The 20,698-nt window shown below is 35.7% G+C and overlaps 3 protein-coding genes across 6 annotated transcripts; 1 reads left to right on the forward strand and 2 right to left on the reverse strand.

Annotated features, from left to right (window-relative positions):
- Positions 1–751: 751 nt before the first annotated feature.
- Positions 752–5,594, reverse strand: LOC114762967 (peroxisome biogenesis protein 22). The gene is made up of 8 exons (XM_028952562.1): positions 5,330–5,594; positions 3,834–4,070; positions 3,659–3,706; positions 3,208–3,264; positions 3,007–3,108; positions 2,357–2,422; positions 1,460–1,561; positions 752–1,358 (listed from the first exon to the last, which is right to left on the reverse strand). Exons 1-8 carry the CDS (start codon positions 5,432–5,434, stop codon positions 1,254–1,256), a joined length of 822 nt encoding a protein of 273 aa, XP_028808395.1. The 5' UTR covers positions 5,435–5,594; the 3' UTR covers positions 752–1,253.
- A 1,254-nt stretch (positions 5,595–6,848) lies between these two features.
- Positions 6,849–14,519, reverse strand: LOC114762964 (SPX and EXS domain-containing protein 1). Its single transcript, XM_028952560.1, has 14 exons — positions 14,121–14,519; positions 12,642–12,791; positions 12,399–12,538; positions 12,000–12,038; positions 11,795–11,887; positions 11,520–11,636; positions 11,216–11,311; positions 10,415–10,528; positions 9,551–9,604; positions 9,207–9,254; positions 8,886–9,036; positions 8,469–8,634; positions 7,718–7,787; positions 6,849–7,459 (listed from the first exon to the last, which is right to left on the reverse strand). Exons 2-14 carry the CDS (start codon positions 12,718–12,720, stop codon positions 7,199–7,201), a joined length of 1,428 nt encoding a protein of 475 aa, XP_028808393.1. The 5' UTR covers positions 12,721–12,791; positions 14,121–14,519; the 3' UTR covers positions 6,849–7,198.
- A 2,217-nt stretch (positions 14,520–16,736) lies between these two features.
- On the forward strand, positions 16,737–19,621 carry LOC114762966 (zinc finger protein CONSTANS-LIKE 12-like). 4 transcript variants are annotated; one of them, XR_003742306.1, is made up of 7 exons: positions 16,737–16,819; positions 16,955–17,639; positions 17,852–18,076; positions 18,174–18,517; positions 18,783–18,959; positions 19,114–19,250; positions 19,366–19,621. XR_003742306.1 is itself a non-coding variant. In XM_028952561.1 (5 exons), exons 2-5 carry the CDS (start codon positions 17,043–17,045, stop codon positions 18,907–18,909), a joined length of 1,293 nt encoding a protein of 430 aa, XP_028808394.1. In that variant the 5' UTR covers positions 16,737–16,819; positions 16,955–17,042; the 3' UTR covers positions 18,910–19,028. The 4 variants fall into 4 exon arrangements, 1 of the variants encoding a protein (XP_028808394.1); XR_003742308.1 differs by having other exon boundaries at positions 19,124–19,250; XR_003742307.1 differs by lacking the exon at positions 16,737–16,819 and adding an exon at positions 16,829–16,854.
- The last annotated feature ends 1,077 nt before the right edge of the window (positions 19,622–20,698 follow it).

Raw genomic sequence — 20,698 nt, forward strand, 5'->3', positions numbered from 1 at the left:
CTTCAAAATGGCGCAAACGAAGTTCTATCTTCCTACACCTTCATGATCTGCTCTATTTCTACCACTTGTCTCTGCAGTATTCATTGTTTCCGCAAACGGTGAGGCATCTGACGAAAGGTAAGAGCAAGAAAGAAGAGGAAAAAACAAGCAGGTAGCCCAATCAAACCAACAGTTTGCTCGATTTTTACCAGTTCTTTCCGGTTTGTTCTGAGTCATTCTGGGTTGATCGGGGTCGGTTTTTAAGCTAAACCAAACTGGACTTCCGACTGGTTCACCAGTTTTCCAGTTGAACTGACCAGTCCAGTCTAGTTTTTTTCTTGTTGCACCAAACAGACCCTTAATTATAAATCTCACAACACTAAAACAGTAAAACGCAACTGCTCGTATTCTTTTTCTAATTTAATTTTTAATTTGCAAGAAATTTATGACTTTTAGAAATCACTAACATGTTTCACTTTACAAAAATTAAATTTACACCATTTATATTCTCTCCGGTAAAATATCTCTTTGTTTCTCTCTGCCCAGGCATCTCCATTAAACCAATATCGGTCTCCACTAAATGTCATTCCATTAATAACAATTTCATAACATATTATCGGGAAAAAAAATTCACAGGAATCATGGAATAGCAAGTAAAATTCAAAAAGAAAAAAGAATGAACGAAAGAACAACAAACCTACAAAAACCAACAAAACATTGTTACCGTTAGCCATCAACTGTATTACCGGATCGTATCTGCAATGCTTGAAAGTTGAAACCCAACATTGTTATAAAGCAAAAGGTCTGGGATGCTGTACTATTGATAACGAATCTCTGAAGTCGAAAATAACCTAATAAAATATCTAGAAGTAATCCTATGAAAATTTTAAAAGAAAACACAAAATAAACCATTTTACCTAACCTAACCCCTTCATCCTGCATCAAGACTTTACCATAGCCACTACAGATAGGACGATCAGCACTTTGTCCACAATGACACACAAGTTGAATGATCAGTGATCAGATAATGTCTGTATGCGATCCAATCTCATGCACAAATTTCAAAGCCAATAGATTAAAAAAAAAATCTCTTTAAAAGCGCCATACAGATACACAGCAGTCAATTCATCTGACTGCCTAGGGTGAGCACCAATTAAGCTTGAAGAAAAATTACCTAGAGCTCAAAGATTTCCAAACAAACTAAATTAGTATGGTGACCATGGAATTCAAGATGCAGGTACACAGAAAACATTCGTGTTTTAGGTGTTTAAGTCTCATATGGATCCAAAGAACTGTTCCAGGGATGAGGCACTGAACACATTTGCGGCAGTCCGTTCGATTCTGACGGGAGAGATATGAAGTTGATACTTGATAAACCTCTGCATCATAATTTGTTGTCAATCATTAAAAGATGCAAAGCATGACTTTTCAGAACATGCGCTTGACCATTGCAAAATAAAGTTCAAATGTATAGACATACGGCTAACTGAGTTATAACTTCAGGATTTGTGTCAATGTGCCAATCTGGTTCCAACTGTCGAACAAATGATGACCTTCCATTCTCTGTGCTACAGAAGAGGACCTGCATATAGGAACCAGAGATAAAAGTAGATAAAAAGTTGTGAAAGACAGGAGAGAAATGGGCAGCAATAGCAACGGGCGACATGACCCATGAAATTTACAGCATGCTTATGAGGCATACAGGAGAAATTCATGCAACAAATCAGAAGAATGACATCAACCGCCACATTTTCCACCATGTGATTTCACAACATCTCTACAATCTGCAAACACAAGACTCGGAGAGAAAGCAACAATTCATAGGACGGCATGACCATTTATTCATTTCAGTCCCAAGGACATCATGAAAAGAAAACTAAGAAACCACGAGCAGATAACCAGTAGCACATTTTTCTTCCGATCCCCATGTCCTGATTAATGGTTCTGTACAGCATACAGCATACACATGGAATTTGTCTTGTTCATCCCAACTTCCATCCAATTTCTCTCAAGGTAATCATGGAACTAACTTTTAATGTTTCTCCATAATGATACTCCTAAAATTAAAAAATTGTCATCTACGCTGCCATCAATAAAGATGTCATAACACAAAGAGCTTGATACAAATGTTAATACAGGGTTTCATCTGCAGAACCAATGGTACTATGTATTTTGTTTTTGGCTTGAATGTCACTATATTTTTTTTGGGGGGGGGGGGGGGGGGAAGTTTTTTAGACATTCTAACGTTCATCAACACGTCCTGCATATAACATGCATGTTGCACTTTCTACTGGCAGACTAAAACTTCCATCAAGAAGAAACTTATGTTCTATCAATAAATATTCCGTGCTCTTTTGTTTGGTGCATATTCACACACCTTATCCTTGACCAAACCACCGGATGTGAAAACCCCAGCATCCTCCAATGCCACAAGAACTCTTTTCTGCAGAATCAATCCATGCATTAAGAATAAACATTTTATTAGTTTGGTATATCGAAACAGAGTAGCAGCATAGAAGCATCACAAGATCGCCTGAAATCGGTTTTAAGTTTGCACAAATTGTTAACAGCCACAAAATAAGATTGGATTTAACAAGCTAAAGGAAAATAGCCATCACAACATGGTACTAAGCTACTAGCATTTGCGCTTGGGAGGGAAATAAGCTGGTCAAGTCAAGAAAAGGTCATGAATGATTTAATGTAGCATATCTAATGCAAGAAGAATGATAACAAGCTTACAAATTACACACATTGAAAAAAATCCTAGAATTTTCATTTCAAGCAACAATACATCTAAGTTCATTGGTGGTGTGGTCAGCAGTAACAAATTTTTACTCCACTAGACGGGAAGACTGTGAGGTTGGCTTATTGATTCCATCTTGCTTGCAAGATATGAACTAATAAATGATTTTGACTGACATGAGGTCATGAGGAATAATGTTTGAGACAGACATGGGGGATGAACGATTCTAATAATATATTATTTACTGAGGAAAAAAATATTCTCCAGAAAATGGTTGCACACACCTCACTTTCATCATCCAAAACTCGTTCCATGAGATAAAGATCACAAAATTTTGTTATCTCCAACAATACTTCCAGCACAGAGGACCTTACTGTTGCTTGTCTCTGCCAAAAACAGCACAAAACATATCGGTATATTTCTTCAGTTTAATTTGTTAATATATTTACACACACACACACACATATATTAGAGAATTTCACCACCTGAAGCTCCTCTGGATTACTTTCTTCAAGGATCACTCCAAGAAGGCGACAAGTAACCTGCATACAAGACATACTATGCCATAAAATTCTGCAATAGAAGGCAGAAACATTGATTGATTGAGCCTCAGACACTTGGAATGCAGGCAAATGTTTTTTTCATTTCATGTTTAGAAGAGACAAGTAAGAGTTAAAACAACGTTTTACAATTTCTTTATATTCTAATTCAAAACTTTGCAGCTTGATTTCATCCATCATGTGCCAAGCACCCTTAATCTATAAAGCCACTGACACACACAGCCAGTGTGCCATAACATGGCAGTATGGTTTACTTTGAGTAAGTTAGATAAGATTCAGATTCATGAGATTCAAGTAAACAGCGGCAACAAGAATGCATAAGGCGTGACAAACTTGATTAGCAAAAAAAAGTACCACAGGATGTGTGTTTAATTACCTTCCTTCCCTCACTTAACTTCTGCTTAACTATTTGCCCCAATGTTGGCTGGAAAAGGTAGGAAAAAATAATTTAAAAGTTGCACACTATATCCAAAGCAATCAGCATGATTAAGCATTGATATAAAAAGATTAAAGCGCTCCCTGAAGCAGCGGGCATTGACAATTGCAATAACCTTGACAGGCTGAAAGAACTCATCTACAACATTTTGTGCACTTGCATCATCCGAAGTTGAACAAACTCCAGAAGGAACTACTGGAGCATTAGAAGATGCACTAACTCCAGAATTACTAGGCATGGTGGCCAGCCGTTTTCTTTGCCTCCGTTGAGATCCACTGGGCGATCTCAGCATCCTCCAGGTGAAGAAAATTGCAAGAGCAAGACCAGCAACTGCTCCAATAGAGCGTGAATCCTGATAACATGCTGAACATAATGAAAGTCCGTCCATTTAACAAAATTGAGATATGGATAGCTAGAAACTGAGACCTTCATGAAAAGTATAAGTTCTATACAGAAACAGAACAAAACAATCGACATCTAAATTAGTGAATTATATAACCCTAGGTTTGCTCTGACCAAAAAAAGTTACACTCACAGACAGACACATAGAAAAAAAAAACTAAAGCCCTAAAACGATACCATACGATGCTACAAGAAACTTGGATTTTGCTTTAAAATCACAGCTGTCGCTATAAAAAGCCGATTTGGGTCCAAGACTTGCTTAAAAAATGGAAATGCCTAGAAAATTTGCTAAGATCAAATAAAAAATTGATAATCTTTAAGTCTATCAAGCCGTTTAGCAACTTTTTGAGAGGATCAGTAAAAGCAAATGGTTGGTTTTCGCAGCATATGTAATTGATGTAGAGCTTTCAGAGTTTTGAATTGTATGAAGTTTATGGTTCTGTATTGAACAGAGATTATCCTTTGAACCTCAGGCTTACTGAATCAACCGTGCCTCTGCTACATTTCGGAATAACATGCATCCCCATCAACCGTTTATCTTGTTCCCAGTGTTTTGATTAGACATTTCATATGCGCTTGACAAATGAGCCAGCCGATACTACGTCTTCAGATGGCCACTTTAAAGGTCAATATTTAGAAAGGTCATTCAAGCGGCTAGACTAAACTAGATCAGAGGAAGTAGATAAGATTCATCATTATGTTTCAAAATCAAGTTGCTTGCAATTCACTCAAACTAGCGTTAAGTAGACGCATATGGTGGTTAAAATATTTTCATAACATTAAGCATCAATATATTCAGATAGTGAAGTAGTTTTGATTGCTCGGTTTCAGCTCCCGCTAAAATCCGGCAAAAGAACACACTTTGAGCCTTTTATGCTTTCGTTCTAACAGTTCTCCATGCCCTCTTTTCTGACTGATCATATTCCTATCGTCAATCATAATTCTTCTAAAATTTGAGTCGATAATTATTGCACATTAGCTACCACAATCAACTACAACTTGAAAAACCAGCAAACAAAACGAAACACAAACAGAAGGGCGGAAGACAGAAACGAAGATATTGAATAAACGCATTGAACCAACTATGATTCCAAAAAGAAAATGGAAGAGCTGACCATTCTTTTGCTGACATAAGGGATATCAGATCCGCCAAAATGGTCGAGAAATAAATGAATAAGACAATTAATTGCTTATAAAGAGCAAAAATACCGGGTTTTGTAAGAAGATTGATATGAAATTGGACATCTTGACCGTAATAAAATCTCTCAATCGTTTGATAAGCTGAAACAGCTCTTCTTTGGAGGTGTCAACCATGGCTCACTTCCGCCTAAAGAGGATTTCTCAGTTCCAGAACGATGACGTTTAACAGGATTGCTCAGATACGCAGGCCTTTCATCGCCGATCACCGTTCGAGAGAGAGAGAGAGAAACTCTGTCCAGCGCCTGTGCGTCAACTACAGCACATGAAGAGAGCTTTCGAGGATTCCATATGAAGAGGGTTAATTCGAAAAAAGTGAAAATCAAATTTTGACTATGCCGATTTCCGAGTGATTTCCTTGTGAGTTCTTTTTCCCCAGAAAACCAAGTCTAGATTTCTAATTTATAATTTTCAATTTTGAAATTATAATTTCTTCCGGAAATTTGATTTTAACAAGATTTTGAAAAAAAATACTTACATTCAATTTATTATATGTATCATGTCAAGTTCTCAAATCATTCATAATTAAAGAGCCACGTGTATCTTGAAAACTTGATATAATAAATATAGCAAATTTTACTTGGTTAATATCTTTTTGTTAAACTGTAAATTGAAATTTAAGATTAGGAAATAGGAATTAGGCCCTATGGGTATAATAAATACAACAAATTTTACCCAGATAATATCTTTTTGTTAAATTGTAAATTGAAACCTTTATAAATTTAAGATTAGAAATTAGGCCCTATGGCCCAAATGATACTGAACGCTTGGTTTGAGAGTCTTTAAAGGTGTGCGATGATTAATTTAAACGATAATAGATGTGAGAATTATGACAAAAAAAAAATAGCAGCAAGACTCTGTTTTAATTTCGAATTGGTTACACATCTGAAAGTTGAAATCCAATCTTATCTTATTCACATCTGAAAGTCGAAACCGGGATTTACAAATAGATTATAAATGCTTTTTTGGGTCAAAAAAATGAGAACAAGTTATTTTTAAATTTAAAAGATTGTAAGTATAATGATGAATTGAAAACATTTAAATACAAGTTATATGGCAATAAACAAAACGCACGTTTTAAATTGATTGAAATAGCCCCCTTTGGCCCTTTCACTTAAAAAGATTTAATGTACATAATTTTAAGTAGATAAGCTTTTTCCTTTATAAATTAACAATTTATTGTTATTATTAATTATTAATGCTAATCAGCCTTCATACAAAGGATGCGCTTTAATTTTAGATTATATCACTCGCGTGAACTTCCATGTGCGTAAGCAATGAGATATTCTATTTATTTATCATTATACATGATACAGCAAACCAACAAAAAAAAATTGATCATTTAAATTTGTCATCATTTTGATTTTAATTCCTTAAGTTTAAAACTATAAATTTTTATTCTTATAGAGACAAATGGTCCAGATATTTATTAAATTATAAAAACCAATGTTCTGAATGAAAAGAAAGTTGAGAGATCAAAATCTATTATTTGAAACTTGAGAGACTAAAAATAATATTAACCAATAAAAAATGAATGAAGATTATATCATTTTCATTATTCAACCTTTGAGATAGATGGCAGTAGACTCGAGGAATGTGTAATAACTTTTCTGAACGACTCAGATGCTGTAGATGCATCTTGTCCACTACTTACCCAGAAAGCCTGCCAAGCAGATACAATGGAATGGTTTCACAATGAAGCCACTCGCCACTAAAGTAACACCTTCAATAAATGAATACACCGTTCATTTTTGTGAACAAAGAATGATATTTTGTAAGCAAGATGACTTTTAATGACAAGATGGAAAAGAGAGCCACTATCCCCAAAAATATTGATAACATATCAAATAATGCTGCCAAGGCATCACGCTGTTCAGTTGCCTATACACTGTGATCATTATTGGAATGAAGAAATTTTTCTTCCTCACTTGACATGTCACTCGCTGGAAGCTGAATATGCAACTTGGTATTCGTTTTATTCAACTCATTCTCTACACGGAAAAAGATCCATTGGAAGCGACGGAAAATCTCCAAGGAAGCAATCGTGAACACGGTGAGATGGTTATGGCGGAGATGGGCAGACAGCTTGTATGTCCATGCACAACGCAGAATTAGATTGCTTCCAATCACCCAAACGTAAACCTGCGCTCACAGATATATGAATGACTTCAGGATATTGAGGAATAATGTTTTCTTCAGCATATATAAACCCAATGAAAATATTAGTTAGAAGAGGTGTGCGTGAGTTAAAGAGGTTGCTTTAACCATGGGCTAAGCTACTGCAACCATAAATTGACTGACCTCTGCTATAACACACGTCTTAAATTTATTTATTTATTTTTACTAAATGAAAAATAATACTTTTAAACTCCATGGCCACACTTCTTTAACAGTCCTTACCCATCTTCTTCCATGCAAACTATTGGACAATGGATGTGGTTTGCTGAATTTGAATATCCGAGTGAAGGAACTGAGAATTTAAAAAGGGACAATTGTCAGTGAGTCAGCAGACAATGTTATACTAGCTCCAATCCTAAATATAAAACACTACAAACTAAATCTTATAATTAAGATTGGAGATAGTACAAAATATAATAAAATATTACACAATTTCTATATGGGTTTTTCAACTGCATAATTGCAACTTTTTCACTTGATCAATTAGACAAACACCAAGGACATTCAACAATGATAAGTTTTATGCATGTTAACACCACCGCTACTCCTCTAACACCTCATTCGATATAAAAAATTGGGATCGCCAGATCATCACATGATCAAGATTCTGATCATCACAATATAAGCATACTTTTTTCATGGATTGGTGCAGAAGGAAATCCCCATAAAATGATCACTTGTGCACAAAAAAATTAAAAACCCAATCACCTTGGAATTCATCCCCAGAGCAATGCACATTCGAAAGCAACAGAAAAGGGCCTTTAAAGCGGTAGTTTATGCCTGTTAGGCCATGCGCTAGACAAGATAAACGGCAGTTTTAAGCCTATTAAAGCCATTTCTTAGTTCTTACATTTTATTTATGTTTAATTAAGAGATAACATCACTTCTGTCATCGCACCATCTATTTTTCAGCATTTAAAACCTAAAATTCAAAAGATATTATTGAATAAGGGAGGGCAAACATTAGGCATACCTTAAGTCCCAATCTCGAGTCACATCCCAATAGAAAGAGTATAACGAGTTCACAACACTCGACAGAAGCCAGAGAGGCCTATATAAGTTTGTCCAATTATTGGGGAAGACGTGATACTTGAGGGCAGAAAGAAAAATTACTGGCACTGCAGTGGAATATTTTAAGGCTGGAACCATAAGCAAACGAAGTTAGAATTGACACAATGCGGCACAACCATCCTAGAAAAAACATGATAAGTTTATTTCGGAAATGAGGTCCTGAACCACATGGAAACAAGATGCACAAAATTCATAGAACCTGCACTAGATTCTCAAACTCTCTATAACATGGATTTGACAAAATATTAGTTAAATTAATAAATAGCAAGAGACCCAAAAACTCAAGCTAACATAAAATAGAAAGAGCAAGACTTCTTACCATTCAGAAGAGTAGTTTTCTCCCCAGTATCCTTGTACTGTCGGAGACATTGGTTCAGACGGAAAAGGTATGGTAAAACAAGAGCCACGGGAATTGCAATAGAGTGACTACCACAAACAGAATCAGCTTCTAACCAAGCAATTGTAGCAACCTACAAAAAGTCACTCCGTTATTGTGTAATTGGAGCATCTTCCTATAAAACTAGAACAAGATAAATTTAAGACACTGTAATTTATCCTCTGGATTATAATTAGAAACCCACTTTTATGGATCCATATCACATCAATAGCTCAACCCATTTTCAGTTTATGGGAATCAAACCTGTCGATGGACCATTCGACAAACTGAACGCTCCAAATCTGAAAAGACCTGCGAAGAATTGATGAACATCACCAAACAAAACAGAATAGGGAATTAAGAGAAGTCAACAATTAAATAAACTAAACATGCCAATTATAAAGTCAACACGACCTTTAATGATACACATGCCCAAACAAATGCTTGTTTTTGTACTCATAGAAGTGTGTGTGAGAGCATGTGTATTAAGTATAAACGAACATGTAAATGTAGCCAATGATTTATCAAAAAGATTAGCTTGGAGGAGGAAATGCTGATTTTATTAAGAAAATAAGAAATAATAGAGAAAAATAGAAGAGGATGCAAACCTTTGCCATGGAAGTTAAAATATCAGCCAAGAAAAAATCACAGAATGATATTGCCTGTTTTAGTATAAGAAAGAAAAGGGATAAACATCAGATCATATTTAAACATTATCACCAATTAAAAAAATATCCAAGACATCAATTAATAAGGGATGGAATGAAGCAGGAGCAAAATAGGGTTGGAAACTTAGAAATTAAAATGAAAAGGACATGTATATTTCAATCATAAGAATCATTCCTACTGCAATAATTCCCAAGTATCTTCAATGAAAGGTATTAAATAGTTTCAACCTGAAACCCCTATAAAGGTGTAACACTACAAGAGTATATGTTGTGTGTACACTAAAAGCTTCTTTGCTTGATGTCACCATCGCCAAAAACATGTGATAATTAGGTCTTAATTACGACTATTTTGTTATGCAAAGTCCAGCCGGCTATACTTATCACTTCATTAGGCTTAGGACAGCATGTATTCAGGCATCTACATTGTATGTTTCCTTGATTGCTGTCAGGGGGAAGAAGTTCTATCCAGTCACCAACTCTCTTCTTTCATTTCATTTTATTTTTATTCTTTATCTATATAGTTTATTAATGTACCTTCACATTCGATGGAGGAATATTAGTTACAAAAAGGACACTAAGAAAACAAAACAATAGCCAAAAAAAAAAGGAACACACACACAATCTATGAGCAAGGACAAGGACCCTAACATCTGGATATCAATACATAAGGACATTGACCAAAAACTCTAGCAAAACTAGAACAACAGTATATAGCAACATTCACCAACTTTCAGTATCAGTAATTTCAAGATCGTGCATGAAGGAATATATAAACAGAAAACATCCAAATTTAAGCAAACTTACCTGTAATGGTAATATAATACGCCAGAGTGTCCTCAAAAAGTAATACCGGGATGAAAGATAAAAGATATCAAAGGGGAATATCAAAATCATTACAACAGCAGCATACAAAAGAACCTGCAGGAGAGTACAAGTCAATTCAAAACAATCCCAACAACCTGAAAATGGACACTTGCTAATCAAAGGAGAATTAGTAAAATATTTTTCCTTTTTTTTGGGGGGGGGGGGGTGGTTATGTAATTACTGCACTTTCTGCATCAAAGACTAACTCTGAAGTAGCTGTACATTTCTCACGTGAAATGTATAAAGTAGATGCGGGCCTATGTACGTCACTATCTCATTCATTTCAATACTGGACAGCTTCAATGATCCAATGTTCAATAATTGAGATACCCTCATCAGGAACTCTAATATGTAATACCAATATGATGGAATAAATAAAATATATGCAGAATACTTATAGGGATAAAGAAAACATTACTTTATAGGAGCACCTATCTCAATGGGAAAAGTTGGCATATCAAGAAAATCATGCTCCAACAAACTAGATGCAGGACATCTCTGCAGCCTTATGGCAATGACACAAACAGCACTCATGACCACAAACATTGTGGCATTCCACAAACAAGCATACTAAATTCTCAAACAACTCAACCATGAAAAATAATTTGTTTGCTAATAGAAAAGTGTGAACATATAAAGAAACATCAAAATGTGATTACCTAGAGACAATACATGAGAAGTAGCATACTATAATAAAAAGTGACAATCAACAACTAATAAGGGTGGATGCGTCTATTACACTGGTTGTGATGCAGCGTATGAGACTTCTCCATGAGAATAAAGATAAAGATACGCAGTCATACTGGTTGGAACAACAATTGTCATCCACATGGCACACTGCAATCATTACCATATAAGTCCAAAAGGTCAGTCAAGAATTCAAGATTAAGTAATTAAAAAGAAAGGAGAAAAAAGGGGGGAGGGGAAGAGAAAGCTGAGCAGAAAGCCATGAAAACAAATAACAGTACCTTATGTACAGAGCACCAATAACTAAGGCAAGGAAAAGGACTAATGAAAGCTCATTCAAAAGAAAAATACTGTTTACCTTCCATATTTCTCTGTGAGAGAGATGGTTCTGATCAAGATCAAATATTTTTGCATAATTGACACCAGCTTGAGAAAAAAACCATAAGTTGATTCCCCAGAGCCAGACCATCAATGTCTGAAACACAAAAGTAAAACTGAATGAAATGATAAATAAAGAATATAAAGATAATAAATTTAGCATCTTTACTGTTAAACCCGGTGGAAACATAATCACAAGTGCACACAGACTGTGGACCTTGCAGAAAGAAAAGGAGAGAAAGAGAGACAACCAACCACAAGTAGAAGAGGATTGTAATACAAAAATGCCTCATACAGAAACAAATCCCGCTTGTCTGCACTCATTCTCATGACAGAATCCCATCCAATCTGAAATTTTGACACGTAATCAACATAAGGCAGTGGCAATGTGATAAGATCTTCTCTTAGTGTCATTTATGCATCCCATAGTTCTATTAATAAGTATTGCTAAGAGATTGACCTTACAGCAGATGAAGCCCCAGCCGAGGAACATTAGTACCTACACATACATCTGAATTAGATACTGAAGAAGTGGAATGGCCAGAATATTAAAGGAAAAGGAGGGAAAGAAGTCAAAGAAGGAAAACAGTAGACCTAAAGTTAAATTACAACTCCTGATTAAAAGTAATACACATACACAACTCCATTAAAAGGAATTTGACAATTGATTCTGCTCAAACAAAATTTTTCAACCAACTGCATCATTTCCCTTCTACAAGAATTAAGATAAAAGTAACTATACAGGAATCATATGTTGATCGTGTGTTCATTCAAAAAAAAAAAAATCGCACCTTATTTGGTCTAAGAAAAAAGGTAAATAGAGAAAAGCTACCACTGCATAAAAAATAAATAAATAAACCTTGAATCTCCATAATAAAATAGGCGAGGGCATTATTGCAGAAGCACTCATTGTCATTGGTATTGTGACACCCCTCAAATCATTCAACTCTACGGAATGCAATAAACCTTCATCAACACCATTTTCTGCTCCCTTTTCATCTGGGAATCACATAGGCATAAGAAATATGGGGTGAATATGCATAAAGGAAAAAATTCAAATTGTAACAGAGCTAATCACTCATGGATAAATAAACCAAATTACCAAGATCAGAGACAACAGTTCGGCTTCCAGACTTCCGTAAATGTGGACTGTTGGTAGGAATCACAAGACCTCCAACCATAGATGAAAACAAAAAACAAAGATGCAGTTGCAGTGGTAGTTCTTCCTCCACAGTAACAAAAACCTAGCAACCTGCAATAGTTCAACGGACAGAAATAATACTAGAGAAATACACTGATTTTGTAGTAAAAACAAATTTTACTAATAGAAAAGGAAGGAGGAGATGCATTGAACAAACAAGCATAAAAAGCATATTATGAGAATTCATCGTGTTCATCCACAACTAATTAATGAGCAGGATAAGAGTGAATCCAGATTCTCTGCAATTACAGATTGACAGCATAAGGTGCGGCTAAAGAGGGAGAGAGCCGTGGAAAAGGAATTAGTGTAAAAAGTGCCAGTGTACCCCATACACTGTCACTCCTTTATATCAGTCTCTCTTCAGATCTGAGACAACAGACGATTTAACTTCGATTGGATCCCTTAAAAGGAAATCACAGTCAATCAACAGATGAAACAGCATACAGGCCTTGCATGACACGAGTTCATTATGCATAAGCTACACTGGAAAACCGAATATAGATTTGTGAGCTATGATGGTGGAAACGAGATTAATCATTTCGAAATAAATTCTAATATCTGAAAATAAAATGTTGTTTGCCAAATTAAGATGCCAAATGACAAAATATTGCATTCTATAAAATCAAAATAAAATGATTAAAAAAATGATAAATATGCACAATGAGGTCCAGTGTGCAGAAGCTGCCCTAGAAACTCCAAAGAAAAAAAGAGGTTGTGGGGGCCTAGATCCAATTTCAGGTCTAATATTGACTTGATTCTTGCCAACAAACAAGTAGTTTCAAACATAAAGTTTATGCAAATCCATTCTAAATCACTTGGGTTTTTCCAAGCACCCAGGCGAATTGGCAGAGCCAGCAAGTTTCACGTTATTCAGTCTCCACCAACCCCTGGGTAATGCATTCGCCATAAGCAAATTTCGATAAAGATCTTCTTTAATAATTTTGACAAAACGAAATGCTGAAACACTCAACTATCCGTCTGTTTAGTAAAATCATAGTGAATCAATCAAAATGTACTGAAGGAACTATTGTAGGCGACCATAATTAAAAATACCCTTTAATAAAGCAAAGCACAACAAAATTTCTGCTACGAACATATAATATGATTTTATAAAAGCTATTAGAACCACGGTTCAAGAACTACAGCTATTGATATGTACGATAACAATGACTGACAAAATAATCACCCAGCTAATTAGAAATCGCTGACAACTAATTAGTAATTTCACTAGTAGCCTGACACGACCCAAATTCGAGAATTCCCACAAACCGTACGATATCAAATATGGAATTCACCATGAAACTATGAAAAATTGCAACATGCAGACGATGAAAACAGGATAAAATGGAGAAGAGATCATCAAAACAGCACATGGCGAACCTAATCAGAAGAGTGTGCGTGAGAAAAAAAGCAGCTAGGAAACTATCGTTGGATAATTTGTGCGCAAGGTAAGATCAGGACTCGTGTGGTTGGCTGGATCTGCATCCCATGGAGGAGAAAGTTGATGGCGGGTTTGAGTGAAAACGAAGGCGAGAAAACGCGTAATATTTGAATAGCCGAAGGACCGGTGTTGCAAAATTAAGACTTTGGATCGTAGGGCTGGTTTGGGATGGGGCGGGTATCCAAATCTGAAGCCATGTAAGCTTTCGCACTCAAACGTGTTTTCTAATGTTTCCGTTCAGCTTGGAGGAAAATGATAAGCGAAAATTACGGTAGAAAAGGAAGTCCTGTTTCTTGTAAAGGATCATAAATATGTCAAGGAAAATGTTAAAATTACAATTAGTAACAGAATAAATTTTACTAAAACTAAAACACCTATTGATCGTGGCTAAATGTTACTATCGTCACTGCTCAATGCATCCCTCAATCCAGCTTTTCCTTTTCAATTTTGGGATAAATCCTCATTCATTTATTTCTGGCAATCTTGTTTTCCCAGTAAGCTCTTCTTCCATGGCAACCAAATCATGAAGCTAACTTTACGGAGAGCTCGTTTCATTTTCACTGACCCGGATGAGCAGCAAAGTATATTAATAAACCCGACGAGACTCGTTGACTTCTTATTCATCATCTGCTTTGGTATTAAGTCTCCGATTTCCCATCTAGCAATCAAACTCCAAGGCTGAAGGAAAAATTTTGCTGTACCCTGTGGAAACTGAAGTTTGACATGGTTTTCGAATGCCATCCAGGGGTATCTGCAGTGTGTTTCGATGGAATCAAAATCATAATTTTAAAAGAACTTTTTCAGAGTATGAAATAAATATGGGAATGAATTTATCTTGTTTTACAGGATGCTTTCAAACACCCCCTTGGATGAAAATCAAAATATGATTTCAAAAATGTTTTTACAGTTTATGAAATAGATACGTAAAGAAATTTGTTTCATTTTACAAAAAAGTACAGGTTGTCAAATACCCCCCGTTCGTACCCGTTAGTCGTGTTCAAATCTCATTCCAGGTTTCATTAAACAATAAAGTGCCTTTAGGTTGGCTCAACTTGTCCTTAAAAACTATTAGCAAAATTTGAGGAAAACATAAAAATCCTTGCTAATTAAGTATAAAACTATCATTATTAGAAGGATTATCAAAAAAAACAAATTCTTATAATTAAAAATAAAAAGTCAAATTGGGTCTTAGGACTATTAGCAAAATAAAACATAATTTTGAAAACAACAATTCTTTCATTAAAAAAAAAAAACAGCTGTACACTCACATTAAGGAAGGCTGTTAAATAATCACAATTGAAATAGAATAACTATATTTAAATAAAATACTCGTGTCATAATATGTTGTAGAATGTTTCATTATTTTTACTATTAAAGTGTAAAATGATATAAAATTAATTGATACTCCTCCGGTCCTTAATATAGGACCCAATTCTTGAGTTGGTTTTGATCCTAAATATAAATCATTTCTCATATTTATCAATTTTTTCTAAATTACCTCTATAGATACTCCCTCAACCATAATCAACGAGAAGAGGGAGAAGAAGTATTAATAAAGATGATTATGGTGTTTTAGGAAAAATGTGTCACTTTTTTTATAATTAACTAACTTACCTAACTTTCTTAATATAATCAAATTAGTTAAATAGGTCCTATATTAAGAACCGGAGGAGTATTAACTTTAAGGTTAAAGCATATATTTGGTCCTCTAATTTTGTACAAGGTTTCAATTTGATCCCTTAACTTTAAAAATATACTTTCAGTCCTTTAACTCTAATTTTTTTTTTAAAAAAATGATAACATTGAAATATTAAATGTTGATAAAATATTCTTAAATGCTAAGCATATTAAGTTTCATTTTCAAAACATTCATGATTGTTATAAAAAAAAATCATTAAAGCTTAATAATTTTAGAGTTAAAGGATCAAATGTATGTTTTTTAAAGTTAACAACCAAATTAAAACTTTATACAAAATTAAAAGACTAAATGTATGCTTTAGTCTAACTTTAAAGCAACATTTAGTTCATTACGTAGTGAGTAGGTGGCAAACTATCTGAAGTCTGAAGATATTAATGCATCTAAATCCAATCATCCCTCGCATGTGTGTCCGAATCATAAGGCTGACCACAATTAGCATATTTTCACTTACCAGTTTTTCCCGTCCGCCAAATCGCCGAGGTCCGAATCTGAAGGATGACCACCCCAAATTTACTGGCCCCAGCCTTCTCTTTTCCTATACCCTTGCATGAGCCTTCGCCATGTCAGCCCAGCGATCACTTTCTACAACAATTATTGGATACTTTATGCCACGTCACTCATCCAGCATCCGGGTGAATATAACTTTTTGAGAATATACTTTGCCACTTGGCAGGCTTTCCACAAAATCTGGATATTCATGTGGTGGTATATAATAACATTACAACCCTATTACGTGAGTTCCCTCGGTCCAACACCAACCTAGCCTGGTTCATTCGCTTGAAAAACAACCCATTACTGGCGCTGTTCTAAAATATTTCTCCATCTGAGGTCTGAATTTCCTTTTCTTGCCAATCACTGATGGGTTCTCTGTTTCTTAATTTTGGCTGATTGTGGGCAACCTGTTTCATCTTGGGGCGGGAGTTCAGTGCCTCTGAATTTGTACGTATAAAGCTCACATATTTCTGTTTCATTGGGTATTAGCCTGCATCGGTGAATTAAATTTATTCTGATAAAAAGCATTTTTTTGTTGTTGTTCTAAATGGGGGTTTTGTGATGCTGTTTTGATCTGTGAAGGGCAAGACGCCGAGGTTGGAGGTGAAGCTGAACTCCCGCCATTAGATATCATAGAGTTAGCTTATTTAGGGTGATTAATCGGTGAGGTATGGAGCCTGTATGTGATCTTTGTAGGGTTGTAAGAGCAGTGGTGTACTGCAAGGCAGATTCTGCTCGTCTCTGTTTGAATTGCGATGGTTGTGTACACTCCGCGAATGATTTGTCACGCCGTCATCCTCGTTCACTCCTGTGTGATCAGTGCAATTCCCAACCCGCAATTGTCCGCTGCTTGTATGACGAAATGTCCGTGTGTCAATCTTGTGACTGGAACCAAAAGGGCTGTTCACGATTGGGCCACAGGTGTCAGGCATTGAGTTCTTATACTGGTTGTCCCTCTTCGGCCGACTTCTCAAAAATATGGTCCTTTGTTTTTGATGCTCCTTCAGGTGGTCTTGGTGTTACTGGTTCTCGATCCTTTACCACATTACCTAGAAAAGACAGCTGCTCCAGCAAGTCTATGGAGCCACCAGATAATGACGCCTCTTTTGATTTGGTGACTGGTAAGGTGAATGAAATAGAACCATGTGTCACATATGATCCTTGGATGGGACAATCTGCTAAGATTATACCACCAAACGCAAATTTCCTGTCCTCGTGCAGAGATCAGCAATTTTCATTTCCTCTTGACTCAGATCTGCAGGCAAAGGTGTGACCTTTGGTTGGTTTGTTTTGGTTACTATAATCAGTGTATATGTTTATTTCCAAAAATTTTTGGTAGTTCATTGACTTGTGCACGCACACATGAAGCCACAGTGTGCGGTCCCTTAAATGATAGACTTTGGTAGTTTGTAAGAGACCTTAATTTCAACTTTTGTGCCGTCATGTGCCTAAAAAGAGAAACAAACTCATGAACTGCAGGGATATCCTAATTTAAAGGATCTTGGGACTGCTAGTGGTGATGATCTCTGCGGAGGCCTCAACATAGAAGATCTTTCATTAGGCTTTGAAAATGATGGTGAAATACTTGATTACACCCAAGAAGCCATCAGATACCATCTTGAGAATGGAGAAGCTGACTATTTATTAATGGAAAAGAACATATCAGTGCCAGAATCTAACGGTCTTATTGAGAATGCCTTAGAGGTTGTCCCGCTAATTTAATTCTCATTCATTAATTACTATTCCTCATTACATATTAGTGAAGCACAAAATTAATTGAGACCAAAATGATTGTTTTTAGGCATCTTCATCAGTTCAACAAGGTCTAGCCTTTCAATCATCCAGGCCGAGCGAGTCAGGTGACGTGGATCACAGCATCAACAATAATGCCAATCCGATACCCATGAATCTGAGCTGCAACCAAAATGATAATCTAGGATATCCTCATGGTCAAGGGCATCCAAGCATATCAGTTCCATTATCAAGCATTAGTGGTGAAAATAGTACCCCTGATTATCAAGATTCTGGATTATCACCAGCATTCCTGACAGGTATTGGCCAGTGGGAGCCAAATTTTGGGTCCTCGTCCCCACAGGCAAGGGACAGAGCTTTAAGGAGATACAACGAGAAAAAGAAAACCAGGACGTAAGTGTCTTTCATCCATTCTTTGTATGTTGATTATTCAAAAGCATTCTATTGGTACCATGCTTTATTGCTTTATGCAATTCTTAATACACATACCACATAGGCATTGACATTCATGGACTATTACAAATATACTTAGATTGAGGTAGTCACAAGATGTGCCTAGAACCATCGTTTCAGCTACTATCTTCTTGTGGATCTCGGAAAGCTTGTTGTTTCTGCTGTCACAGGATCCTAATGGCGTTGGCGCATTGATTGTGGCCAGGTTTAGTAAACAAATAAGATATGCATCTCGCAAGGCAAGAGCTGATACTAGAAAACGGGTGAAAGGTAGATTTGTGAAAGCTGGTGAGGCATATGATTATGATCCTCAAGACACAGGGAACTTCTAAGCATATCGCCAGCAATCACCGTCTTTTCTCTTGCTATGTGATTCTGACCGGTAAGCTTGTCACCGGAGATTGTAAATACACCGTTTTGGTTTAATGGCATGTTTGCTAGGCTTATGAATGTGGGATAGAATTTTAGTGCAGCTAGATTACTAATCAAAAGTTTGCATACTTCATTTAGGGCTGATTATTACAGATCTCTTGTAGCTTTTGACAGGTTATAAAATCCTGCATTATTCGTTGATGAAAGCAAAGATGCACAAAGGTGCTGCATTTGGAAATTACGTGCAGAAGCAGGGGTTGTGTTTATATCGAGATTTTGCATAAAATAGGAAACACAAGAGGTAACTGGCATCTGACATTTTCATTATCTTTTTCATATGCTTATCTTCAAGGTAATGTTTCTTGAAAGCACTTTTACTTCCGTGGCGTTAACCAATTGATTTTCTTCTCCATTAGTTACCAGTCTGTTTAGTCTTTCCTGATTCCAGAGGAATTGTACAAAACGGTTCGTCTCAAATTTTGACACCCGTGTCCTACAGAAACACCATCCAAGACAAGAATAAAAGGAAAAGGGGTAGTTGGCAAGCCTGTGCACTGCCTCAATAAAATGTTTGGCATTGCTTTGTATTTTTCTTCCCGTTGGAACCATGAGTTTATGCTCGCATTTCAATAATGGTGTAAACACTGCCCCGTCATCAAGGGAAATTTGTTTCTATTTTGACCATGGAAAGATTGATTTGATCATTATTTATAACAGATAAATAACTAAAGTTTTCAACACTCAAATTCTTTTGGCCCAGAAACAGCGGTGGCTTTTTGGGTACCTCCATTACGAGAAGCTGTTTCTCCACCGCCAACAAATCATTAATAATGTGAACTTTTTACTGTCTATTTTTGTTTAAGATGTTTGCATTGTTTTTTTTTAAAGTTAACGTGTATTCAACATTTTGAAATATTTTCTGAAACATATCCAACATTTCAAAATATTTTGTTGTGCATCCAATACTTTTAAATGTTTTTTCAAGTACGTTCAGTATTCTAAAATATTCCTTTGTTTTGGTGTTGGATGCGCCAATATTTTGAGGTGTTAGACGTATCTGAAAAAAATATTTTGATGCACTAATACACCAAAATATACTTAACAATACTAGATGCATTTAAAAAATATTAGACGTACCATAAAATACTTTAGGATGCTGAATACAGTTAAAAAAAATATTTTAAAATATTAGATGCAACTTCACTTCTTCTTTTTTTCCAATGAAACTCGTCATTGAAATAAGAGTGAGGATAAAGATAAAATCTGCTAATTCATATCTTCTGCAAACGGTCCATATGCTAATTGATTGAAAAGCAGCAGAGGATCATTCATTTCCCCGTACTCGTGTTTTCCCTTTCGTCCGTACAAGACCTTAGTGGTATTGTACTTGTGTGATTACAATGTGCCGTTCTTCATGTGTGTGTTCCATGAACATACACGAGCGAGAGACAGAGATGCAAAGCGGACAACTCCCGTTTCGAGAGTATTTTATAATTTTTAATTTTCACAAATGAAATATAAGAATTTCAATTTCTCAACTTTATTTCTGAATTTTCTCCTATATTCGACAAAAAAGTAAAAAGAAAAGAAAAGAAAATGAAGAAAAGACAAACTAACTGAGAATTGCGTCTCCGTTTTGTCATTAGTTTAAACGTCGAAGCAAAATAAACAGAATGCAGACATTAAATTTTAATTGATTGCATGGAAGAAGATTGGTAGAAGACGAAGAAATTCTTTCTTGCCGCGGAA

The sequence above is a fragment of the Neltuma alba genome, unplaced genomic scaffold, assembly GCF_004799145.2.
Source record: "Neltuma alba isolate B1F8T4 unplaced genomic scaffold, ASM479914v2 tig00011249_pilon, whole genome shotgun sequence".
NCBI lineage: Eukaryota > Viridiplantae > Streptophyta > Magnoliopsida > Fabales > Fabaceae > Neltuma > Neltuma alba.